The sequence below is a fragment of the Ricinus communis genome, chromosome 4 (genome assembly GCF_019578655.1).
Source record: "Ricinus communis isolate WT05 ecotype wild-type chromosome 4, ASM1957865v1, whole genome shotgun sequence".
NCBI classification, from domain to species: Eukaryota; Viridiplantae; Streptophyta; class Magnoliopsida; order Malpighiales; family Euphorbiaceae; genus Ricinus; species Ricinus communis.
In genome coordinates this window covers 25915770-25939261 of record NC_063259.1, presented here as the reverse complement: position 1 = coordinate 25939261, position 23492 = coordinate 25915770, and the positions used below count along the sequence as shown (strand labels likewise).

At 34.7% G+C, this 23492-nt stretch overlaps 3 protein-coding genes across 4 annotated transcripts; 2 read left to right on the top strand and 1 right to left on the bottom strand.

The window, feature by feature from the left end:
* The first annotated feature begins 310 nt into the window (after positions 1-310).
* LOC8258167 (dnaJ homolog subfamily B member 1) lies at positions 311-4780 on the top strand. Its single transcript, XM_002511461.4, has 2 exons — positions 311-1074; positions 4195-4780. The coding sequence occupies exons 1-2, from the start codon at positions 515-517 to the stop codon at positions 4637-4639; spliced, it is 1005 nt and encodes a 334-aa protein (XP_002511507.2). The 5' UTR covers positions 311-514; the 3' UTR covers positions 4640-4780.
* Positions 4781-11846: 7066 nt separating this feature from the next.
* Positions 11847-18918, top strand: LOC8258168 (ATPase 11, plasma membrane-type). Of its 2 annotated transcripts, XM_015723714.3 has the most exons (21): positions 11847-12192; positions 12301-12420; positions 12520-12618; positions 12713-12850; positions 13035-13169; positions 13261-13440; positions 13528-13734; positions 13819-13938; positions 14033-14152; positions 14295-14417; positions 14509-14613; positions 14746-14890; positions 15430-15594; positions 15700-15938; positions 16145-16177; positions 16304-16385; positions 16600-16760; positions 17423-17608; positions 17687-17869; positions 17969-18147; positions 18451-18918. In XM_015723714.3, exons 1-21 carry the CDS (start codon positions 12124-12126, stop codon positions 18545-18547), a joined length of 2886 nt encoding a protein of 961 aa, XP_015579200.1. In that variant the 5' UTR covers positions 11847-12123; the 3' UTR covers positions 18548-18918. The 2 variants fall into 2 exon arrangements, with proteins under 2 accessions (XP_015579200.1, XP_015579193.1); XM_015723707.3 differs by having other exon boundaries at positions 15430-15938.
* A 1010-nt stretch (positions 18919-19928) lies between these two features.
* LOC8258169 (protein NRT1/ PTR FAMILY 2.9) lies at positions 19929-22483 on the bottom strand. Its single transcript, XM_002511463.4, has 4 exons — positions 22202-22483; positions 21874-22091; positions 21172-21728; positions 19929-21086 (listed from the first exon to the last, which is right to left on the bottom strand). Exons 1-4 carry the CDS (start codon positions 22332-22334, stop codon positions 20186-20188), a joined length of 1809 nt encoding a protein of 602 aa, XP_002511509.1. The 5' UTR covers positions 22335-22483; the 3' UTR covers positions 19929-20185.
* Between the last annotated feature and the right edge of the window lie 1009 nt (positions 22484-23492).

Below are 23492 nucleotides of genomic sequence, written 5' to 3'. Positions count from 1 at the left end.
ATTGATTTTTTAATAAAATTTATATAATCGGTAGGATAAAACATAAATATTTTTGAATTTTTCACCATATTATCTATAATTAAAAAAAAACAAATCTAATAAATTTAATTTAATGGCATGAAACCGAATCAGTTGCCCGAAATCCTCCGCCTGTGTCGATGCATTTGGTGTAATGACAACGAAACCAAAATCCTTTACAGTGGGCCAGATCAAAGATTGAGATTGGGCCCAAGAGATCACAATAATAATAATAATAATAATAGTAGTAAATAAAATCAAACTGAAATTTAAGTGCACGTTAAAGAGGGACCCCACGATCGATATTGGTTTTGTTGATTCTCCCTTCAGCACCTCTTTCTTTCAGTTCCTTTCCTCCATTTCATTCCATTCAGCATTCCTTACTATAAATCTCTCGTAACCGTCAGATCACCCCTCTTTTTCACCTTTCTGCCTCCGAACAAACGGTCTCCAATCACCGACCGGACCACCATCTGGACCATCCCAGAAAAGAAGAATGGGAGTAGATTATTATAACATACTAAAAGTGAACAGGAATGCGAGCGAAGACGACCTCAAAAGAGCATACAAGAGACTGGCAATGATATGGCATCCCGACAAAAACCCTAGCCCTAAAAGAAGAGAAGCTGAGGCTAAATTCAAACAGATATCCGAGGCCTACGATGTGCTCACCGATCCATATAAACGTCAGATCTACGATTTGTACGGCGAAGAGGCTTTGAAATCCGGTCAGTTTCCTCCTCCTCCTCCTTCCTCCTCCTCCTCCTCCTCCTCGTCGTCGTCTTCGTCTTCTTCGAGGCATTATTACCAGAGACAGCAGCATCCCAATCCCTCGTCGTTTAGGAATGCCGAGGATATTTATGAGGAGTTTTTTGGATCGGAGGGTGGCGGTGGTTTTTTTAATAGGAGTAAGACGAATTATTATAATGGAAATGCACATGGAGAAACGAGAAAAGCTGCTGCTATTGAAAATGTATTGCCGTGTAGCTTGGAGGAGTTGTTTAAAGGTGCTAGGAAGAAAATGCGCATTTTGAGAGATGTATATGATGCTTCTGGGTAAGTTTTTTTCCCTTCTTTCTTTTTCTTTTTTGGAAATTGAGAGGTTTTGTGTGAGTATTTCTTGGTGTAATATTTACATTTATTTGTTGCTTCATGTTTGGGTCGTTGTGAATGCTGATTGTTCTAAATTTTTATGGATATAGAAGCACTAAATATTCTCATTAGGGTTATATTGGATGGCGCAATGTCCTTATTCAAGCTGAGACTGGATTACCAGTTGGTCAAATAGTTTATTAGGAAATCCTTGGGTTAGAATTTAGAAAAAGTTTTATAGCCTACTGAGTTCGCACCTTTCAATTGGATATGCTCAAGGAAAATGTGTTCTGTTACTAGTCAAAACAACTGTGTAAAGTTTCACTTGATGAACATTTTGGTGTGAACTGGTACTGTATTAAGGCTCTTGGGATTTTCAGTGGAGCTTTATTTGGTGAGTGGTCTTTGAGAACTATGAAAGAGAAGAGTATTATTGGAGAATGGTGACAGCAAATTTGAGAGAGATCACAATGGCTGGGTTTTAGATCCAACAGACATTATTGTTGTGTGGGGGTCATGGAAGCATATTAGGGGAGCACTAAAAGGGGATCCTTTGGTCAAAAGCTGTTCTCATTCCATGTCAATGGTAATGAAGTGGTGCTATGGTATTTATAGAAGAAAACCTTAAGATTGGGAGATGAAAATATATTTGAACTTTTGAGTTTCCCTGTATGATTCCACAATATGTTTGTCCCTAGAGGATGACATTGTGTAGGAGTTTTCATATAAACATGAGCAAAGAGCAAACAGCTTTTGGAGAATAAGGATGGACATGGAAAGGATTTATTTGCCTTGTTATGCAATTCGGATGATTAAAGCCCTTCCAGAATGTTTCATTATTTGGGAAAGCCTATGGGGATTCCTGGAAATCTGATGAAAAGAAGAAGAATTTGGGTAAACATATGGTCTATCTGTAAATAAACAAATTAACAATACACACACACACAATAGAGACCATTTAATTACATTTTTAAAATTTTTAGTTAGTGCAAACTCTTTGAAGTTTTCCGGATGTAATTCGCAAGATTACAATTTCTTAAGCAGAGAATTCAGATGCTGGAGGTTAATGCTGGTGAATTTGACATTGTAGAATAACGCATAAAGGCCATGTTATATTCTTTGCCTGTTTTGGATAACTTAGAGAAGAAACTTAAACTCTTCTGGAAATCACACCTGGAGAAGTGTAAAGAGAAGTGGCTATTATACTTTCACATGGATTTGGCTAATTGAAAAGCTCCTTTTAGTTTGTTGTCACATTGTAAAATTTTTCAATCATCTCTTTCTTTTGGGGATAATACTCTTCTGCAAATTCATAATCTGCATGAGAGCTCCTTCAGTTGATGCCTTTGTTATAACTGTTACTGTTAGTTAAAGGGAAAAAGGTACCGTGTTTAAGTCATTTGTCCAGAACATGATACATCTATCACAATTGAGTGCCATTCAAAATGCTATACTCTATGGGAGATGCTTTGCAGTTTTGGAATTTATGTTTTCTTGACATTGTAAATTTTGTTTATGTAACATACTAGTTGATTCACTCTCTTCCATTATTTTGACATTTGTTCTTTTTCTTTAAAACCACAGCACTTCCATTTGGTGTGGTTTTTGGCAATCAATGAACAGTAGTAAATGGCAACCCTGCAATACTGATATGCATTTTGCTTTTATGTAAAGACACTTAGAGATTGTCATCCTGTTTATGTGGTTTCATTCAGAGTGTTTTTATTGTTAAAAAACGCTACGAAGTTTGTGTAGGTAATTGATCTAATGCCAGGGTCAACGTGTTTCTTGTAATATGGAGAGCAGAGCTCTTTTTGTGAAGGAGTGAACATGACGAAAATTAAAGTTTTGAAGGTTTTTATCGCCCTAGTTAAAGGTCTCTCTTCTCTGGATTGGATCAAACTAGGAGAAATGCAATATTATGAAGGTAGATAAAGATGTGAGAGAAGTTCTGGATTTTAGAGAAATAATGTTCCTTCTAATTCTTCTGGTTCATCTATATCAAGTATTAACTGACATTCAAAAATGTCTCAAAGCATCCTTACCACTGACTGTGGTCAAGTATTTTGCTGCCATATTTTTGTTGCTGATATTTATATAGGTAATGTTAATGAGTGTGATTTTGCTACTTATGTATTCTTTGGCCTTTAGGCTACTATGACATGGAACAGTCTAGAGATGTTGCAAACATGAACAAGATGGAAGTTTTCTACCTATACTATAGATTCAAGCAGCACGATCTACTAAAGAATGAAGACTAATTGGCCCTGTAACATGAACAAAATGAAGGGGGAATTTTGTTGGATAGACAGATTCTCTGTGCTTAAGGTTATAGGCCCCTTTTACTTCTTTCATGACAGGATTTGTGGGGTTGCCAGAAAGCTAAAACAATCTAGTTGCTTCTTTTTTTTTCCCTTCTCTCTCTCTCTCTCTCTATTTTCTATTTACCCCCCAGTTTGGTTGCTAGTGCAGCTAATATTACTGTTCAAACAAAATGTGTTATTCTATACTGGTAACTTTGTTTCTTTTCAAGTCAATCATATCTTACAACTTAAAGGATTTTCCGCATGGTTGTTGCCTGCTTTCTGAACAACAAATGGAAGAACATGAATATGAAGTCGAAATAGAAAGCCTTCAAGGTTTTTGAAGGAAATGATGTAGCAATATATGATAATAAACGCCTTTTAAGTAGTGAACCATTTTTACTACAAAATAAATGAATAAGCAAATGCTCTCTTTCTCCAGTACAATAATAAACTAAAAGAAAAACGGAGATGAAATCTGTTTCTGACCTGTGAGATCATTAGGCATCTTTAATCAGAAGTTTTCTCTTCCCCAAATTCATAGTATTGGAAGTGAGATTTTGTGGGCAGAATCCAAAAGTTTTCTAGATCAAAACAAGTACTGCAATGAAGATATCATAAATTTATGTTACTGTGAATATGAGATAGAATGAGGAATGGGTTATTCTGTTTTCATGTGTATCTAATCATTTTGTGAAGTCTGCATTGATGGAGATTGGATAAATTTATTTGTCTCTCTGCCTTTTAACATTGATTTGGTATGTGAACATTTTTCTTGCAGTAAGGTTCGAACTCTTGAAGAAATACTGACAATTGAGATAAAACCTGGTTGGAAGAAGGGCACAAAAATCACATTTCCTGAGAAGGGTAACCAGGAGCCTGGCATTATTCCTGCAGATCTTATCTTTGTGGTTGACGAAAAACAACATGCTATTTACAAGAGGGATGGCAATGATTTAGTAGTGAACCAGGAGATAACACTGCTGGAGGCCCTAACAGGTAAGACCCTTGACCTGACTACCCTCGATGGTAGGGATCTGATGATCCCACTAACAGATATAGTCAAACCTGGTGCTGAGGTAGTGGTCCCAAATGAAGGAATGCCAATTTCAAGAGAACCTGGGAAGAAGGGCAACTTGAGAATTAAAATAGATGTAAGGTATCCATCGAGACTTACCTCAGAACAGAAATCTGAGCTAAGAAGAGTTTTGGGAGGAATTTCATGATGCCCGATTGCTTTGGAGAGAGAAGTGTACTAGATTGGCTTGTGTAGTTACTGTAATACTGATTGGATGTAAATATGGTTCTTTTACGCTGTTATAGATTGCAAATATAGGATTCTTTAGGATGAAAGAGGGGGGGGAGGGGAGGGGAGTGGAGGGGAGTGGAGGGTTCAGTGTATCTGGTGTTGGTTGGCTTACTTGCATTGGGTCGTTTGATGTGGCTTCATTCTAACTGAAGGAACAAGGTAGACAAATTCAACCTAGTTCCTGTCATTTTTGGCTTAGCATCTTCTGCTTTTAATTCGGATGCTACGTACTTAGGTTATCGTTTGGTATACTTTAGAAGTGGAATAGGCTTCCACTTGTTTGTTATACAGGAAACTATTTATTATATACAGTATGTATATTTGAATACCTTGAAGTTCAGCGGAAATGATATTTATTTATATATTTGATTTCTGCAATTACCATTGAGTTTTAGTTAGTCATCTTAAAAATGTCTTTGGGATAGGAATGTTAGGATTTTAGACATTCATTCATTTTCATTTTCATTTTCATTTTCATTTTCATTTCCTTTTTCTTTTTCTTTTTCAAGGTGTTCCAGACATGTCCTTTGAGAGTTGTCTTGAACAGATATGAAAAGAAAACAAACCGGTCATGTTCAAACCCCAACTATAAACTTGGTTGGTTCTGTCATTTGATCCGTCGATGAATGGCCTCGTTGGAAACAACACAGGCTAATAATGTCTTAAGCCCAATAACGCTCCTTCTGCATATACTAAAAACCCTTTTCAGCGACTCCAAGAGTTCATGTCTTGTTGCCAGCTGCTTATTCCTAATATCCGGCCAAGCAATGAAAAAGACAATAGCATATGCTTCATCTATTCGTAAGTTAAAGTTTAGAATTAGGTTATCATCAAGTTCGTGTTTGGCATTATGTGAATGTTGGTATTAGTCATATTGTATGTGGAAGAATTAAAATTTTGTAGCACAATAGGTCATCTTTGTACCGTATTTATATGATCAGATCTGATATTGCCCTTTCTTCTTGTTCCTTTTCCAAATTGGAATTACTTACTACTATATAACATGATACGTGAGGTTAGAATTTAGAAAGAAACACATCTAAATGAGAACAAGAGAGGACTAACAAAATACAAACAACAAAAACGAGCTTAGTTTATTAGCAATGTCTGAAGAATTTAAGAGTAAATGTAGGAAGTTGAGCCAAAATTCGTCGGGCTGTAAAGTGTATAAAACATGTGCTTCAACTATGCAGTCCTTCTCTTTTTAAGTATTTCTTCAGACAAGCCGATTCTCCTTGTCTTGGAGCTTAATTTCCTTTATTCAGTATTCAGTTTGCTTCCTTTTCAGGCCTGTTATTAATTTATAGGGACATATTAGAATTAACCAAATTTACTCCATGTGATGTGAGACTTTATCTATCATTACTGATATATTTTCTCCTGTTTTTATAAGCCCTTTTACCCCATCCAATAGGATTTGAGGCTGAAAAGTTTGATGAATAGAAACAGGTTCCAAATCTTTTTCTTTCTTTCTTTTTTTCTTTTGTGTTTTCTTCCTTAGGAATTGATTTCCACTGCAGTCTTAACCATGGCCATATTCACATGTTATAACAACTATTTCACCTAAAATTTTAACTTATTAAATAAGACTGTAATAATTTCTCTCTCTAATACTAAGGCATGGAAAGCAAGCATCAAATAGAAGTTGATATTCAGAATATCCATCATATAGTTGAAGTGAAACTAACTCATTTATGGGTGCATTCATTTGTTGAAAATGAAAGCAATTAGAAAGAGCTATAATAGTAGTATTTAATATTTAATGGAAGCTATATGATAGTCTTTCCATGATTGTTCCCTCCACAGTGTTTGGACCACTCAAATGCATGGAAAATGACATTAGGTAACAAGGAGGCCCGACTCTTCTTTCTCTTCTTCAATATTCCAAGTGGCAGTCACATCCTCTTGTCTACAAAAATGAAAAATCTCTTCCTCTTCTTCTTCTTCTTCTTCTTTTTTTTTTTTTTTTTTTGGGTCTAAATCACCTGTCTTTATTATATTTCAATGGCTCAAGAGCACTTAACAAGACATATATAATAAAAGTAAAGAACAAAATGCAAGGCAAGTAGCGCAAGGAAAATGAAAGAATTGAAAGAAAAAAAATGTAAAACGTAATATCAGAAATCAGAAAGAATCCCACTTGTGGAAGTGATAAAAAGGCAATAATATCCCATACTGGCAAAAAAGCAAACCTCAGCCTACTCACAAACAAAAGCCAAAGGGAGCTGCTTTTTGGATAGGTATTGTCATAAAGATAATACTTTTCTCTTTTCTCTTTAATTCCTTTCCTTAAAAATCACTTTGTGCTTTTGAACAACTGGGGATGAACTTTGAAGTGAGAATTTAAAAGTCAGTTGAACATGACAAAGTTGAATGATTGTAGTGATAATTTGTAAAGTCTCGACTGCTAAAGTCATTTCCTTTCTCTCTTTTTATGCATTAGTGCTTTGCCTACTTACACATGCATTAACATATTGCCTTTCTTTATAATAAATTCATTAAACCATAAAATGCAATTTAATAAATTAAAACGGTCGGATTTACTTCCCCATATAATCTAACGATTATAAAGCAGGTATTCAATCATTAAATAATATGTACAACATGGTGCTAATTATTATTATTTGAAAAAGAAAAAACAGAATCTCTTTGGAAACAAAAATGAATTCATTTTACAGGACATCAAGATCAATAAAAGTAGTATTATTATTTGATCCATGATTTCTTATTTATTTTGAAGAGTTGGCATCTCTCAGACATGAATATGATAAAGAGCAAAACAAGTAGTGATGTATGAGGAATCCAAGTTCTAAACCATATGAGGAGAGCACTGCAAGCATCTCATGTGCTTCTGTTGGCTTGCATTTATTCTAAGTCAGTGGGATGAATTAATAAGAGGGGGCCAATTCTGTTCGTTGCCCCATTCTTTGCTGGTGTCCGACACTTAACTGAGCCAAAAGCCATGCCATGCCGTTGCCCAGATCAGTGAAACTGTTATGCTGTGTTGGGTTAAAAATGGCTCACTGATCCATTTCATTTCAAAGAGAAAACATGATTAAATAAAATTAAAATATATATTTTAATATTATAATTGTTGATAAGAGTAAATTTATTTACAAGTGTTTATTGATATTTGATATTAAATTTTATTTTTTATATTAAAATATAAATTTATTAATATTTTAATAGAATATTCATATGTTTTATTATTAAAAAAAAAAAAAAAAAAAGGAAAATCAGATCTGAAGCTGCCATATGTATTGAATTGAGCTGTTGAAGAGCTAATTAGTGAGTGCAGTCAAGACATAAATGCAACAAATCACAGCTATCTCTACAAGAGAAAAGGTTAGAACTCATAGTTTTGGATTTTAATTCAATAGCTAGAAACAGGATTCACATAATCTTAAGCTGTTTCACATCACAAAATTTGAGGTGGCAGTGGCACAGACCCAAAATTGAGCTGGATTTTCCCTTCCCTTTCTTTCTTATTCTACCCAAATATCCCATTGAAATCATCCTCATCCACACATCCCATTTCCTTGTTTACATCCTCATCTTCTCTCATTCACTCGATCTTTTCCTCTTGCTGATTTTCTTTTTCTAATTTCTTGGAGTTGTATTTTAAAAGTAATCCCATACCATACCATCAATTTAATTAACTTGATTTGTCTACATAATGACATGAAAGTCTGTCATGAAGTCAAAGCTAAGATTTTTGGTGTTTCCTTTTTCTTGGGTACAAACTTTAATGATTTTTGAGGTGGCACTGGTGTGTTTCTCGAAGATTTTTCTTCTCCAAGTTTCAAACTTTTCTTTGTTTAACATTTATTTTGCATGAAGAAGTATCATTTTCCGGCACTCTTCCATTGACTCCCGCTTAATTTCTATACCAGACAAACGATAGTACTAAAACATTTATATTATTCAGTACAGACAGTTTACAATTCAAATCTCCGTGCTACTTTTTTTTTGGTTTCATAATCCTCTATAATTCTAATTATTATACTACGCATTAGATGAATAAAAGTTGAAATTTTATTTTTTTTATTTTTCACTAAAAATAATTAGAATTTAAGAGAAAAAAATTCTAAAATTAATTAAAAATGAATATAGTAAACGTATTTATTAATAGCTTATGAAATTTCACCGTGTTAATATAATTTTTATTGATATTGTAAAATCTAATTTAGTGAGCTAACTATTTTCGTCCCGGTGTTACCCTACATGTTTATATTGCTGCTAAGCGAGAGTAGAGAAGATACGTTAGTTTTTGCCGGTAGCTATTTCCATAAATGGAAAAGTTTAGAGGTCAAATCCGTAATGGTTGACATCAAACGCAAAAAGGAATATCAAATCCATACAAAAAAAATTACTTAGCACTAAAGTAATTAAACTAATTATGAGTACTAGATCAAACGAAAACAGCAGAGGTGAAGATTTATACATTTATATCTCGTGAATTAATTAAATAAAGAGATTATTTTGGTTTGTGTTAAATCTAGTAACCATTCCTCAAATGAAACAAAAGTAGAAAACAAACTTAATATTATGTACTAAGGGCAGCAAGCAATACTAAAGTAAAGCAATTCCAAACCAGAACATATAACGAAACTCAATTGAAATCAAATTCAATATTAGTTTTGTGTGATAGTCGGAATGTGATGGAATTTTGGTGGGTTTCTGAACAATATAAACGGCAATTCAATCAAGTGGCTTAAAATAGACACAGGATCACAAAAAAGGAAAGAACATAAAGGGGATGAAAATGGGCGGTCATGATTCCAACATGTACGCTAAAGTTAGTAATAGTTCAGATCATACCTAATGATGTTTTTTATTTGGATTACAAAAACATAATGGAAGGTGAGGTGTTACGGCCTGGTACGGATTGTACCCTTTAGTTAGGAGAAAGGGACAATTTTCATGTGAAGCGATATTGTGTGTTTTTGGTGGGTGTTCTCAGTTTGTGCACTGCTTTCCATTATTATACCCCAAAATTTAATAAAAATATGGAATTTTAATTTTTATATATATGTATGTGTAATGTGTCCGTCCAATGGGACATGAGCCACATGGATGTGGGTCCCGGTTAGTTCACATGCCCATGCAATCATCGGGCCCCCATTTGCAGATAATATTTACTTTTATCTTTAGATTTTTGCTTTCTTAAATTTTATTTTATTTCTCTTTCTTTCTCATCATTAATGAAGTAAAATTCTAATCTATGTATTTGTATATCAAAATTTGCTGTAATTAATAATTTTATATATAAAAATTAAGAAAATTTGCTTCAGATTTGAAATTGAAGAGGAAAATAAATTGGTAAAAAGTTATTTGTTCTTAGATGTCTAAATCGCACCTAATTAATATTTGTACAATCAAAAGAGCCATGATTATGTGCTTAAACCAAGCAACCAAACTACATTCTTCCCTTATAAAGTTTCAGAAAAAATTGATTTTCCAAACCCTTTTGCTTTTTCTTTGTCGTGATTTACCCACCGCGAGAAAGAAAAAGGAAACATCTTTTCTTCTGATTATGTCCCAAGGGAAAAGAAAAGGGAATCATTTTATATGGTAGGATGAGCATAAAACATAACTTAACAAAATTATTATTTTAATTTCATTTTCTAAAAACTTTTAACTAAATGTATTATATGATAAAATACGGATTGAAATTTATTTATTAAATATATATTTTAAAAAGTTTATCTTCCAAAATTTATTATTTTTATATTTAATTTAAATAAATAAATTTTATAATTCTTCAATCCAAATAATACGGAAATATAAAATATATGCAAAATACACTTACTTTTCAAAACGATGCAGTGCAAATAGAATCAAGAAGAAATTAGAAATAGTCAACAAATTTCAGTGTTGGTCTTAACCTACATATTGACAACGTTGGCATGGAGTTAAACTAATAATAATTAATCTAGAACACGTGGAATATAAATTTTTAAGCATAATAAACTATTATTTTAAAAATTTTAATAAAATTATATATTTTATATTTTAAACTCAAAATTCATAATTAAAAAAGAATTTAAGAAACGTATAGAGAGAGAGAGTGGTTGAATGTTGTGTGGACTGGTTACCTAAGAAAGCTAATGCAATAGGTCCCAAACGAACGTAAACGTTATATCAAATTACAAGTTTGAAATCTTTTTTTTTTTTTTTTATTATTTACGTACAAGAAGAAAAAGAGAAAGAAAACTAAATAGAAAAAAAGAGACAAAAGTATGACGGAAAGTAAGCAACCAAAAATGATCACTGACTGCTGGCTTGTATTGTATTTTTAGGGTTTTTGAACTCTCTCCCTTCCTGCTGCTTTCAAACTTGGAATTACGGCTTCCTTTTCCTTTTAAAATTTAAAATAAACAAACTCCAATACCTTCATTAAGGGTTAATTGCAACGAAGCCCATTATCAATACTTCAATTAATTTTATGCTTTTAGTTTAAATAATTATAAAATTTGTAGTAATTTTTCAAAATAAAATATTTATTATCATTTTAGGTGTCACCGAATTACCAAAAAGGGATACACAGTTTTGTACGTTTAAGCAAAAAGGGCATCAGTGCAAAAGCGGTGTTCTATGAGCAAAAAAAGGCAACAAATGCTAATACGCAATAATGTATATATCTAATCGCGATAAGTGGATACGCGCTCTAACACATCATACTCCAGAGACGTGTCGCCGTATGAAGGCGAGTATGCTATTTTTTCTAATCGAGAGAAACATGATTGAAATACGTAATAATCTGTAGTTAAAAATAAAATCAGAGATTTTCAAAATCAAAAATAAGTTAAATTAGAGGATAGGCCTGTGTTGTGCATGTGCCAGTATATCGACGGCGTATAGTGGGTGTCTCCATCCCATAAAATTATTAATATTTTAAAATAAAAAATCAAGAAAAATCAGAATTATGTGGGAAATATGTAAAAAGTCCTTTGAAAAGCTACGAATTGCTGGCATTACCCCCTGGCACCGTTCCAAAATGCATGATGTACGAGCATATGGAGAAAATGTTGGGGAGCTTTTCAGAAATAAGAGATTTAAAGTGTGGGTTTTTGATATTTATACAAAAATTAGGATAGAAAAAGGATTATGGGATGTTACTTTGCACACTCTTTGCTCCTACTCACAGCGGTTGGTTTTCTCTCATTGATAAAACTCTCTAGTAGATTTGGTGTTGGTGGGTGGTCTTCAAGTTGGCCTCTAAAATTCTAGTTCATGCTAAAAATCAAGTCTTTTCAACTGGGTTTCACTTGATTCTGCTTACTATACCAGAAAGTTTCTGCCTTTTTCTTTTGTTCTTCTTTAATGTTTATACCATTTTTTATGGTGGTTTTGCTGTGAAGTGTTGATTTTCTATTTGAAGTTTGGTAAGAGAGCTCTATGAAAGAAGAAAAGATGGGGGAGAAAGGTGAAGTTTTGGAGGCTGTGTTGAAGGAAACTGTGGATTTGGTAATAGATCTGAAACCATGCTTTAAAGCCATTGATAGTCTTGTTGCTATGTGTGTTTTCTTTTGTTTTAGTTAAAAGTTGTAAATGTTTTGGTTTTTTTGAGTGCAGGAAAACATACCCATTGAGGAAGTGTTTGAGAATCTGAGATGTAGCAGGGAAGGTTTAACAACTGAAGCTGCTGAGGAGAGGCTCACCATTTTTGGCCATAACAAGCTTGAAGAGAAAAAGGTGGTCCTTTTCATCCTTTTTACTCATTCCTTTAATCCTACACTGATAATTCAGGTCTTTATGTTACACTCAAAAGTTTTTCTTCCTGGTGTCTTTCAGGAGAGCAAATTCTTGAAGTTTTTGGGTTTTATGTGGAATCCTCTGTCATGGGTGATGGAGGCTGCTGCTATTATGGCTATTGCTCTTGCAAATGGAGGAGTAAGTGATAGCATTTTATGATTCGTTACAAGTTTCCATGTGAAATTATTTGTTTTAGGACTTATTTGAGTTGGTCTTTTTGGTATTGATTTAGGGGAAGCCTCCAGATTGGCAAGACTTCGTGGGTATTATTACTTTGCTTTTGATCAACTCCACTATCAGTTTTATTGAGGAGAACAATGCTGGTAATGCTGCTGCTGCTCTCATGGCTCGTCTTGCTCCAAAAGCTAAGGTATAATACAGAAGGATCCTAATTTCATCGTAATTATCTTTGAGATTGTGCTTGTGGCTCAGTTGCATGTAGTCCGAATTTCATTGAGAATTGTAAGTTAAAAAACTGACAGTTTCAAATTTAAATACATTGAGATGATGATTTTCTTTTATAATTGGTTTCATCTCGTACTATTCTTTTAAAGATTCTTCGAGATGGAAGGTGGAGTGAGCAGGATGCTGCTATTTTAGTTCCTGGTGACATTATTAGTATCAAACTTGGAGATATCATTCCAGCTGATGCTCGTTTACTGGAAGGTGATCCCCTTAAAATTGACCAGGTGCGTGTGCTATTATCATGGTTATGAATATTTGGTTTTTGAGGACTTGGTGTACTTATGGCTTTTTACTTGCTTTTGTTTCACTTTGCAGTCTGCACTTACTGGTGAGTCTCTTCCTGTGACAAAAGGACCTGGAGATGGTGTGTATTCTGGTTCGACTTGCAAACAAGGAGAGATTGAAGCAGTGGTTATTGCCACTGGTGTGCATACATTCTTCGGGAAGGCTGCTCATCTTGTGGATACCACAAACCAAGTTGGCCATTTCCAAAAGGCAAGGGAACAGAAATAAAATCAGATATTTATTTTCTTAAATTTGTGTGATTCTAATATCATTTCCTCCTTGCTACTTATTATGCAGGTCTTGACTGCAATAGGGAATTTCTGCATATGTTCAATTGGTGTGGGGATGATCATAGAGATTATTGTCATGTACCCCATTCAAGATCGGGAGTATCGTCCTGGGATTGACAATCTTCTCGTCCTTCTCATTGGAGGAATTCCAATTGCGATGCCAACAGTCCTGTCAGTGACAATGGCTATTGGTTCTCATCGGTTATCTCAGCAGGTCACTGACATTCTTGCAGACATTTTAACTTACTATCTTAAGTGAATATTGGTATAATATGATTTTGTGATAAATGCTATACAGGGTGCCATCACAAAGAGAATGACTGCAATTGAAGAGATGGCAGGCATGGACGTGCTTTGCAGTGACAAGACTGGGACCTTGACTTTAAACAAGCTTACTGTTGACAAAAATATCATAGAGGTTTGTTGTTAATGCTATTGCTTGAGCATCTATTATAGACTATAAACTTTCAAATTAACTCTTAGGTTTGTGCCAATTTGAATTTAACTTTCAGGTTTTTGCCAAAGGAGTAGATGCAGATACTGTAATTCTGATGGCAGCTCGAGCCTCTAGGACAGAGAATCAAGATGCAATAGATACTGCTATTGTCGGAATGCTGGCAGATCCAAAAGAGGTAATTAACAGACATAACATTAGTTTTGTGATTTTTTGCTCACTATTTGAGCACTAATTATGATATTAATTTGGTTATATAATTTCCTTTTTTAAAGCTTAAGTTTCACTCCCTTTCATCTGTTTTTATTTCCTTCCAATAGGCTCGTGCTGGAATTCAAGAAGTCCATTTCCTTCCTTTTAATCCTACTGATAAGCGCACGGCCTTGACCTATATCAACAGTGATGGTAAAATGCATAGAGTCAGCAAAGGTGCGCCGGAGCAGGTGACCTGTCTGCACTGTACTTTTGCTTGTAGCATGATGCTCTTGGAAGTTGAAATCATGCTCTAACTCCTGCCTGCAATATGTTTTTTAGATTCTAAATCTTGCACACAATAAGTCAGACATTGAGCGAAGAGTTCATGCTGTGATTGACAAGTTTGCAGAGAGGGGTTTACGGTCGCTTGCTGTTGCATACCAAGTAATTAGAATATGTTTATCTCCTTTACGACCATCTACTATCATAGTTTAATTTTCTTACAGACTTCTGTTGTTCATTCTGTCTTTTTTGCCATTACTAGCTTTTATCGGGCTTTCTCATCATTCTGTGCAGGATGTTCCAGATGGAAGGAAAGAGAGTCCTGGAGGCCCATGGCAGTTCATTGGCCTCTTGCCCCTTTTTGATCCACCTAGGCATGATAGTGCTGAGACAATCAGGAGGGCTTTGAATCTTGGTGTAAATGTGAAAATGATCACAGGTTTGTTCTTGGCTGTTGCTTGAAGCATGCTTCCATATGTGCAAAATCAAAATATTTTGCCTTTGATATTAGGGAGTAATTATTGAAAAAACTATGGTGCTTTGTTTGCTTCAGAATAAAATGGTATTCTTCATTTAAGATGCTTATATTGCTTCTATGCCATGCCAAATTGCCCTGCTGATTTCTGTGTACTTATATTGCATCAGATACATGTGCTTTTTAGGAATATCTAACTAGATGGCATTGAATCTTTTATCTGGAATGCATACTCTTGTAGGTTTTAAAATTATTGAAAATGATATCCGTATTCCTGCATTTTCACTTTTTACTTTAGCATTTTGGTGAAGTAGTTTTCTGAGTTCAACCATCTGCTTATAATATGCTTCATCCGAAATATTTGTGGATAATCATATTGTATATTTAGGCCCTTTTATTGTGGTGTGCCACCTAGAATGCTAATTGCAGGAAGGGGATTTTTTTTTTTTTTTGTTCCTTTCGAGTGTTCTGCTTGTGTTGCTTAGCCTCATGCCTTCTGTTAGGGGATCAACTGGCCATTGGGAAGGAAACTGGACGTCGTTTGGGAATGGGTACCAACATGTATCCTTCATCTGCATTGCTGGGACAAGACAAGGATGAGTCTATTGCTGCCTTACCGATTGATGAACTAATTGAAAAAGCTGATGGCTTTGCTGGTGTTTTCCCTGGTACTTCCGTTTTGCTACATGTCCCATGCGAATTTTATTGCCATTGCTCTTGGGTATGCATAGTTTTCTTCCCTAACATTTATGGCTTGGTGTATGTTATTTCAGAGCACAAATATGAGATTGTAAAACGCTTGCAAGCTAGGAAACATATCTGTGGTATGACAGGTGATGGAGTCAATGATGCTCCTGCTCTTAAGAAGGCTGACATTGGGATTGCTGTTGCTGATGCAACTGATGCTGCTCGTAGTGCTTCTGATATTGTTCTTACGGAACCTGGCCTCAGTGTCATCATTAGTGCTGTCTTGACAAGTCGAGCAATCTTTCAAAGAATGAAAAATTACACAGTAAGCATTATTTGTGGTCTATAGTGTACTGTTCTCCCTTATACAGTAATATGAACTAACATGTTGGAGATTTTGTTGTTCCGTTTCTTCCTAGCTTCTGATGTTATCGTCCATATGTTTAATATATTTTTATAGTCAGCAAGCTGATAGTTGCAGTGGAACTTTTTTATTTGTCAACTGACCCCTTTTCCTGTTTTCTTTGCCAGATCTATGCAGTTTCCATTACAATTCGTATTGTGGTAAGGACGAGTGCTAACTCTCTATCTACATGCACGTGATTTAAAGTTACTAATAGGATTTTGCGGTGAATTATTTTTTTGGTTGAAATAGTCTTTCTTGATCTTGCTTTCTTTATTTTGGTACAGCTTGGTTTCATGCTACTGGCCCTCATATGGAAGTTCGACTTTCCACCTTTTATGGTGCTTATTATTGCAATTCTTAATGATGGTTTGTCTCTCTCTCGGACATAATAATTTGCTACATTTGAGATGAGTTTTCATCTTTTCCAATTTCATAAGCTAGACATTGGAGCATTGTCATTACATAATAGGATTTGTTTTATGCTGAGATTTGTATATACTTGCTTTTCCTTGACAGAGTATGTATTTCTTTTGCCTGTCCAGCTGCTTTTTGGGAGCTTACTAGCACTGTGTAATTTCAGGTACCATTATGACAATATCTAAGGATAGAGTGAAGCCATCTCCTCTGCCAGACAGCTGGAAGTTGGCAGAGATTTTTACAACTGGAATTATTCTTGGTAGTTACTTGGCAATGATGACTGTCATATTCTTTTGGGCAGCATATAAGACAAACTTCTTCCCAGTAAGATTGCCTTGCTTTTTTCTGTAAGGTTATGAAGGTTTATATATATGTTTTTGAAACCGTGGATGCTGCATTTACCTGTGAACTATACAAATACATTGAATTTGATATGAAAATATAACTTCTGTTCTGGGTTGTCTTGTGCACAAGTGCTTTCCCAACCTCAATTTTATTTTTTTGAGTTTTAAAAGTTACTTTTCAGAAAGCAAGTAACTTAATGCTTTTTTATTTTTTTCCCAAAGCAGGATTGAGAAAAACAGTTTATAAAAATTTCAAACAATTTTTGTATTAAAACAAAATTATTCTAAAGTTGCTTTTTCAACACCCAACAACAATAATCCCAAACACACCTTTTATTCATCTTTTTTCCATTTTTGCATCTTTAATATTTTGATACTTTGTATAAAATAACTAGGGTGGGAAGGATTGATGGGGATTTTGTAGTCATGCAGCTACAATAGAAGCTGTGGGCATGCACATGTTTTTCTATCTTGTGCCAGTATATAAATTTATATTCTGTTCTCTCAGCATGTAAAATGGTTATGGTGTAGCTTTTGGTTGAGAATCAATAGGGTACTTAATGATGATTGCAGTTGTAACATACATAGTGGTAGTGAACTAGTGATAAACTATGATAGCTTTTATTTATGTTAACTTTCCAGAGGGTATTCGGAGTATCAACCCTGGAGAAAACAGCTCATGATGATTTCAGAAAGCTTGCATCAGCAATATATTTGCAAGTGAGCACTATCAGTCAGGCCCTAATATTTGTGACACGATCTCGGAGTTGGTCTTTTGTTGAACGTCCTGGGATATTACTTGTTGTGGCTTTTGTGATCGCTCAACTGGTATGCTGAAGGTTTATTAATTTGCTTGTTTTCCATTAGTCAAGATGAAGATTAAGCTTTACCTTTCAATTTTTGCAGGTTGCTACTCTAATTGCAGTCTATGCAAGTTGGAGCTTTGCAGCAATTGAAGGAATTGGTTGGGGTTGGGCTGGTGTTATTTGGCTTTACAACCTCATCTTTTATTTCCCTCTCGATTTCATCAAGTTCTTTATACGTTATGCTTTGAGTGGGAGGGCTTGGGATCTTGTTATTGAGCAAAGGGTAGGGCATTTGGCTAAGTTGCCTGGTTCTTAGATGTCAATTTATGTTTATTACTCTGCTTGTTCCATGATTTTATATTTGCCTTTTTGGTGTGTGCAGATTGCTTTCACAAGGCAAAAGGATTTCGGGAAAGAACAGCGCGAGCTTCAATGGGCACATGCACAAAGAACATTGCATGGATTGCAGCCACCAGACACCAAGATGTTCACAGAGCGAACTCATTTCACAGAACTCAATAATATGGCTGAAGAAGCTAAAAGGAGAGCTGAAATTGCAAGGTAGGCAGTGATAATAACTTGGTTGTTGTTTTAGTTTGAGTTATATGTCTCTGCAATCTATGTTATTAGGTGCTTTTGAAAGATAACCAAGTACCATATGTTTTGAATCCATGTATAAAAGTGGCCTTCAAATGTTATTTAACTTGGGTAGTAATGTGCCCTTTTTCTGTTGTATTTATGTCGCCAAATTAAATGAAAGATTTGGAATTATTATTTTTGGCTTGTTGGGAGCCTCTTCATTGTGGTTCATCCGAATCACAATTTATGTGTTTCTGATTTATTTTTTTTTGGTTTGGTTTGCAGATTGAGAGAACTTCATACGCTCAAGGGTCATGTAGAATCAGTGGTGAGATTGAAGGGTCTCGATATAGACACGATTCAACAAGCATACACAGTCTGAAGATTGGCCGGGTGTACAAGAACCAATAAAATGACCTTCTTTTAGTTTTACTGCTTCTCATTTATAGAGATCTGTAAGCAGCATTTTCTCTTAGAGTTACCTCAGAAAAAGAAAAGCCGATTATTGCTGCAATGCTTTTTTGAGTATCGTCATTTAAAGGGTGCTGTCTTATCTTATTTGCTTTCCAGTCTCTGTTTACCTGGCGGTGGAAAGCTCATCCTTTTTTTTTTTCGTTTTCTTTTTCTTTTTGCCCATTTTCTGTCTATATTAGTAAGCTTATGGCTCGCGCCGTCTTTATTTTCTTTGTTGTATTACATATGAACTTAACAATAGTTCGGTAATTATACCATGGCACTTGATCTAGTTGAAAATTGAGTACTTTTGAACTTGCTATAATTCAATGATCCTATCTATTTTGGTTCATTGGTCAAATGCCATTGTTTCAAATGATCCTATCCTTTTATGAGAGAGATATTGATGCCTCCTGAAATTTGAAAATCAAATTGGCCATGGTTGGGGTTCCGGATGAGGAGTAAAACTCGATATAGTTATTTTAATTCGGTGCTCCTGAGACTTTTAAATGTCTCTATCAAATTTGCTGCTGGTTTTGAGTGCAAAATACTCTTTATTCCTGCGAACCCTGATGATGGATTGGATTGTTTGAAGAGGTGTTATCAATCTAGTTCTTCAAGATTAGCTGGAAGTTATGGTGGATTTCAGTGTTTAGCTCTCATTGGGCTCGGTGCAGTGATTTGGCCATGGCAGATGTTATCCATATTGTCTTAAAAGGCTTTTATTGCGGATGAATTTCAACTCTGATATTTAACCATTGTTGAAAAAGAAAGAGACATCTGTTATATTATTAACTTCTCTAAATACATCTACAAATCTGAAATTAGCATACTTGGAGTTGAATCTTTTTATTTGGCAGAGTTGTGTGCCTGAAGAAAGTTATTTAAAATTTTATTAACAAAGAAATACTCATTTGTCGTGAGAGATATTTTATTACTTAAATAAAAAAATTAAATAAAAACAGAACCCTTATAAAGAAATAAATGGAAAGATAATTAAATAGTGATGGAAACGAGCATATGTGAAAGATATATAAATTAAATTCAAATCTCCGCAAGTTTTAAGTTTAAAATATTATAAATTCGTTGATTAGTCCACGAAACTGAAATTTACGCATAATCTCTTCTTCCAACAAAATTTTATTTGTTTAGTCTTTAATAATTGATGATTAATAATAATAAATAAATCGGTTAATATAAATATAATATTTAATAAAAATTTATATATTAATATTTAATTTAATTTTTCCTACCCAACCACTCCTCTGACTTAAAATACTGCAGCCTTAGGAGCAATAGAATCTCAAACAAGCAAAAAAGACATTACTTTATTTTATAATAAATATCCTGCGTCGCTAGAAACTTTATACTAAGTGTTGCTAATTTACTTTAATAATATACAAAAGGGATGTCCTAACTCTGCTATATTCCTATGATTAATCTGATTCCCTATGACATTTGTTGTTATGGTTGGGTTCTAAATCCCATATTCTACTCAAGATGTAGTAACAGAAATCAGAAGCCTTAACTTTCTGGGTATCCCTAGGAAAAAGAATTTCTACTGATATCATGCTACGTGTTTTTCAGATGGTTTCTTTTCTCTAGTCATCTCGATTGTAACTGCATTGCCTCCTTTGTACTTGTACCATTTTGCGCATATTAAGAAGTAGCCAAAGTTCAGGACACCGAGAGCGGCAATCAGGTAATAATAATAGTCCAGTCTTCCCTTGTTTAGATCTTCTGCTAACCAGTTTCCTGTTGCAGTTTTTTCTGTTGTTCGGTGAACGACAGTTATTAACAAACTGCTTAAATAACTTGCACCTGCCATGCCACAAAAGAATAGAGACCCTGCAATGCTTCTCATGTTCTCAGGAAATTGCTTGTAGTAGAACTCGACTAGGCCAATTGCCCCGAATGCCTCGGCTAATCCCGCTAGTGTTAGCTGAGGGACCAACCATAAACCGGACATTGAAGAAATGGCGCCCCTTCTTGGTGCAATTCCCAGAGTTGGCTTAGTGAGTGCTATGGTCCTTCTCTGCTCTTCAACTAATGCGGAGACTATCATTGAGGCAGTCGAGAAAACTGTGCCGATGCCGATTCTTTGAAGCAGTGTTATGCCGCCTTCTTTTCCTGTAACCTTCTGGACAAATGGGACTAAGATTCTGTCATAGATAGGTATGAAGATGGTTAAACTTAGCATCAGGAAGACAGTGTAGGATGCAGCTGGAATCTCGAACTCGCTGCTTCCAAGGCGTCTGTCGCTTTGAACTGCTTGGAAGACTGCATATGTATTCTGTTGGACTATAGCCATATAGAATATAACACCTGCTACCCAAATAGGAAGCACTCTTATTAGGCATTTCACTTCTTCAACTTGCTGCAAACTGCAAAGTTTCCATGGATTAACTGGTGATCCATCGGGGTTTATTTCGTCTCGAAGAGTCTTAATTGCTGCTTTGTCGAGGAATCTGTCACATTGTTATCGACCACAATAGATTAGTAACATGTCAAGTGAAGCCAGTTGGTTTTACTAATAACACTTAAAATTGTTACCTGAATTGATCTGTGTAAGAAAGCTGAGCATTAATAGACTTGGGAGGAATAAAATTAAAAAGGAAGAGCCAAGGCTGCTCTACCGGCTTCAACCGCCTTTTCTTGATTGCAACTACTATAACCTGAGCTACACTAGTAATTGGACTGCCACAAGCTTTCACTTTGACATATATTCTTGAGCCCATGTAGAACAGTACACAAGCTATAAGCATCAAGATTGCTGGAATTGCTAAACCTATTGCCCAACTAACATTGGCTTGAACGTAAACAATTAATGTTAAAGATACCATCTGGGCAAATGTGAAGGTGAAGAAGTACCAATTGAAGAAACTATTTATACCCTTCTTTCCAGATTCTGTTTTTGGGTTAAATTGGTCTGCTCCAAATGCTAAATTACATGGACGAACTCCACCAGCACCTATTATCATAAGTGCAAATCCTGCATATAGAACTGCCATCTGACCTGGTGTCGGCCCTTTACATGTAGCACTTTCCTTATCACATTGAGCAGGATGCAGCTTAGAGATTACAGCTGTTAAGTCTATCATAAGCAATCCCTTCAACAAAGAAAGAGAAAGAAAGGGTCGGGATGTGCAAAATTTAAACACTGTTTAATCTAGAACCCAGTTCAGTTGTCAATTTTAAAATACAAAAAGAATGGTCTATTAAAAAAATAGAAGATTTAAGCATAAAAATCAGTACCAGAAAGGAGGTAATAGTAGCAAATCCCAAGGTATTATAGCGACCAAAGTAAGTGTCACAAAGAAAAGCTCCGACCAAAGTGCCAAGGTTAGCAGTGCCATTGAAGACAGTAATAATAGTTGCAGCTGTAATGCTCTTCATGTTAAACACAGTGGTGAGATATATCAAGAGATTTGCTAAAGTTCCAATAGCTCCTAGCTTCTCAAAAGTTTCGTTTCCTGTAAAGAAAGAAAAGGTTCACTCACTTCAAATTAACCAAAACCATACCAGAATCTTTGATCTGAAGAAGCTTGAAAACAAGAACTGCAAGAAGCTTCTTCTTAGTTACCTATGATAAATGGCATGGCTTTCCATCCTCTGTAGTTAATGTTGGGCTCTTCATCATGAGCAGTGGCATCATCTTTCTCATTACTCTCCATGGTTTCTTTCAGTTTCTCACCTATAGTTTCAGCCTTTTCCATGGGTTCTCTCTGTTCTGTTCTCTCTTTGATTTTGTGTCGTGGCTACTAGTGGGTGGAGATACATTATCTTTATAATGGATACAGTAAGTGTAAAATCTGGACTCCCAGTGATACAATAATTGACAAGACGACTTGAATGTTTCTTTTTTTTTTCTTGCCCTTGATTGGTGCACCTAGCCATGTCCTTTTCAGGCCAACTATCTCTATCATTTATAATTATGTAAATACAAAGCAATTATTTTTGAATTGCATGCAGGATTTTCCTTCTTAATTTATATGCAAGTGAGCTAATTTTCCTTTTATGCAAAGATTTACAGACTTACAATCTATTTTTAAATGAGTAGGGTGAAGTTTTTTTTTTTTAATTTGGTACATCAAATAATAACATATTACACTAAAATAATTGATTTTCATCAAAAGACTTCAGGGTCTGGCCTTCTTATATTGGATTGAAATGTTAATGAAAATTGAAAAAAAAAAGAAGAAGAAGAAGAAATATAATAGTATACATCAAGAAATACTAGTACAGTATGTATAACTTTATGTTCACTTTTTATACCCCAGTCGTCACTCATGACTTAAGGTCCACTCCCAGACAAATGTTTTCTAACAGTGGTGGAAGAACGTGTGATGACTTGAGCTTTGGGTTAGGCCAAGAATTTTGAATTTATTGTCAAACTTAAATTGACAAATGAACATCACAAGAAGGAGATATCAGAATTTCTTCATCAGAACTGGTACCAACAGTCAACAATCTTCTTCTTTTTTCTCCTTTAATTTTTAATTATTTTAGATTCATGCTAATTGAGGGCCTAATTTATTTGTTTTTCCTTTTCCTTCTTTTCTCGTTGATATTGTTGCCCAGAACATGGCTTTGAGTTGGTCTTAATGAAATTTCATTTCTTTGAATTTAGGCACTCATCCTATTTGTCAAGTTCTCCACAGTCGAATAACAAAAGTAATTATTACTAAAATTAAAAAATAAAAATGAAAATGTAAGTATCTAATTTTGACATTTTCTCTTAGCTTTAGGTTTGAGTTGTTGACTTTTCCATAGACAAGTGAATTATAGAATATGAAGAGTCATTTTTTTTTTTTTTATATTTACTAATGAGATAAAATATATTTAATGTGAAAAAAATATAAAACTTAAATCTC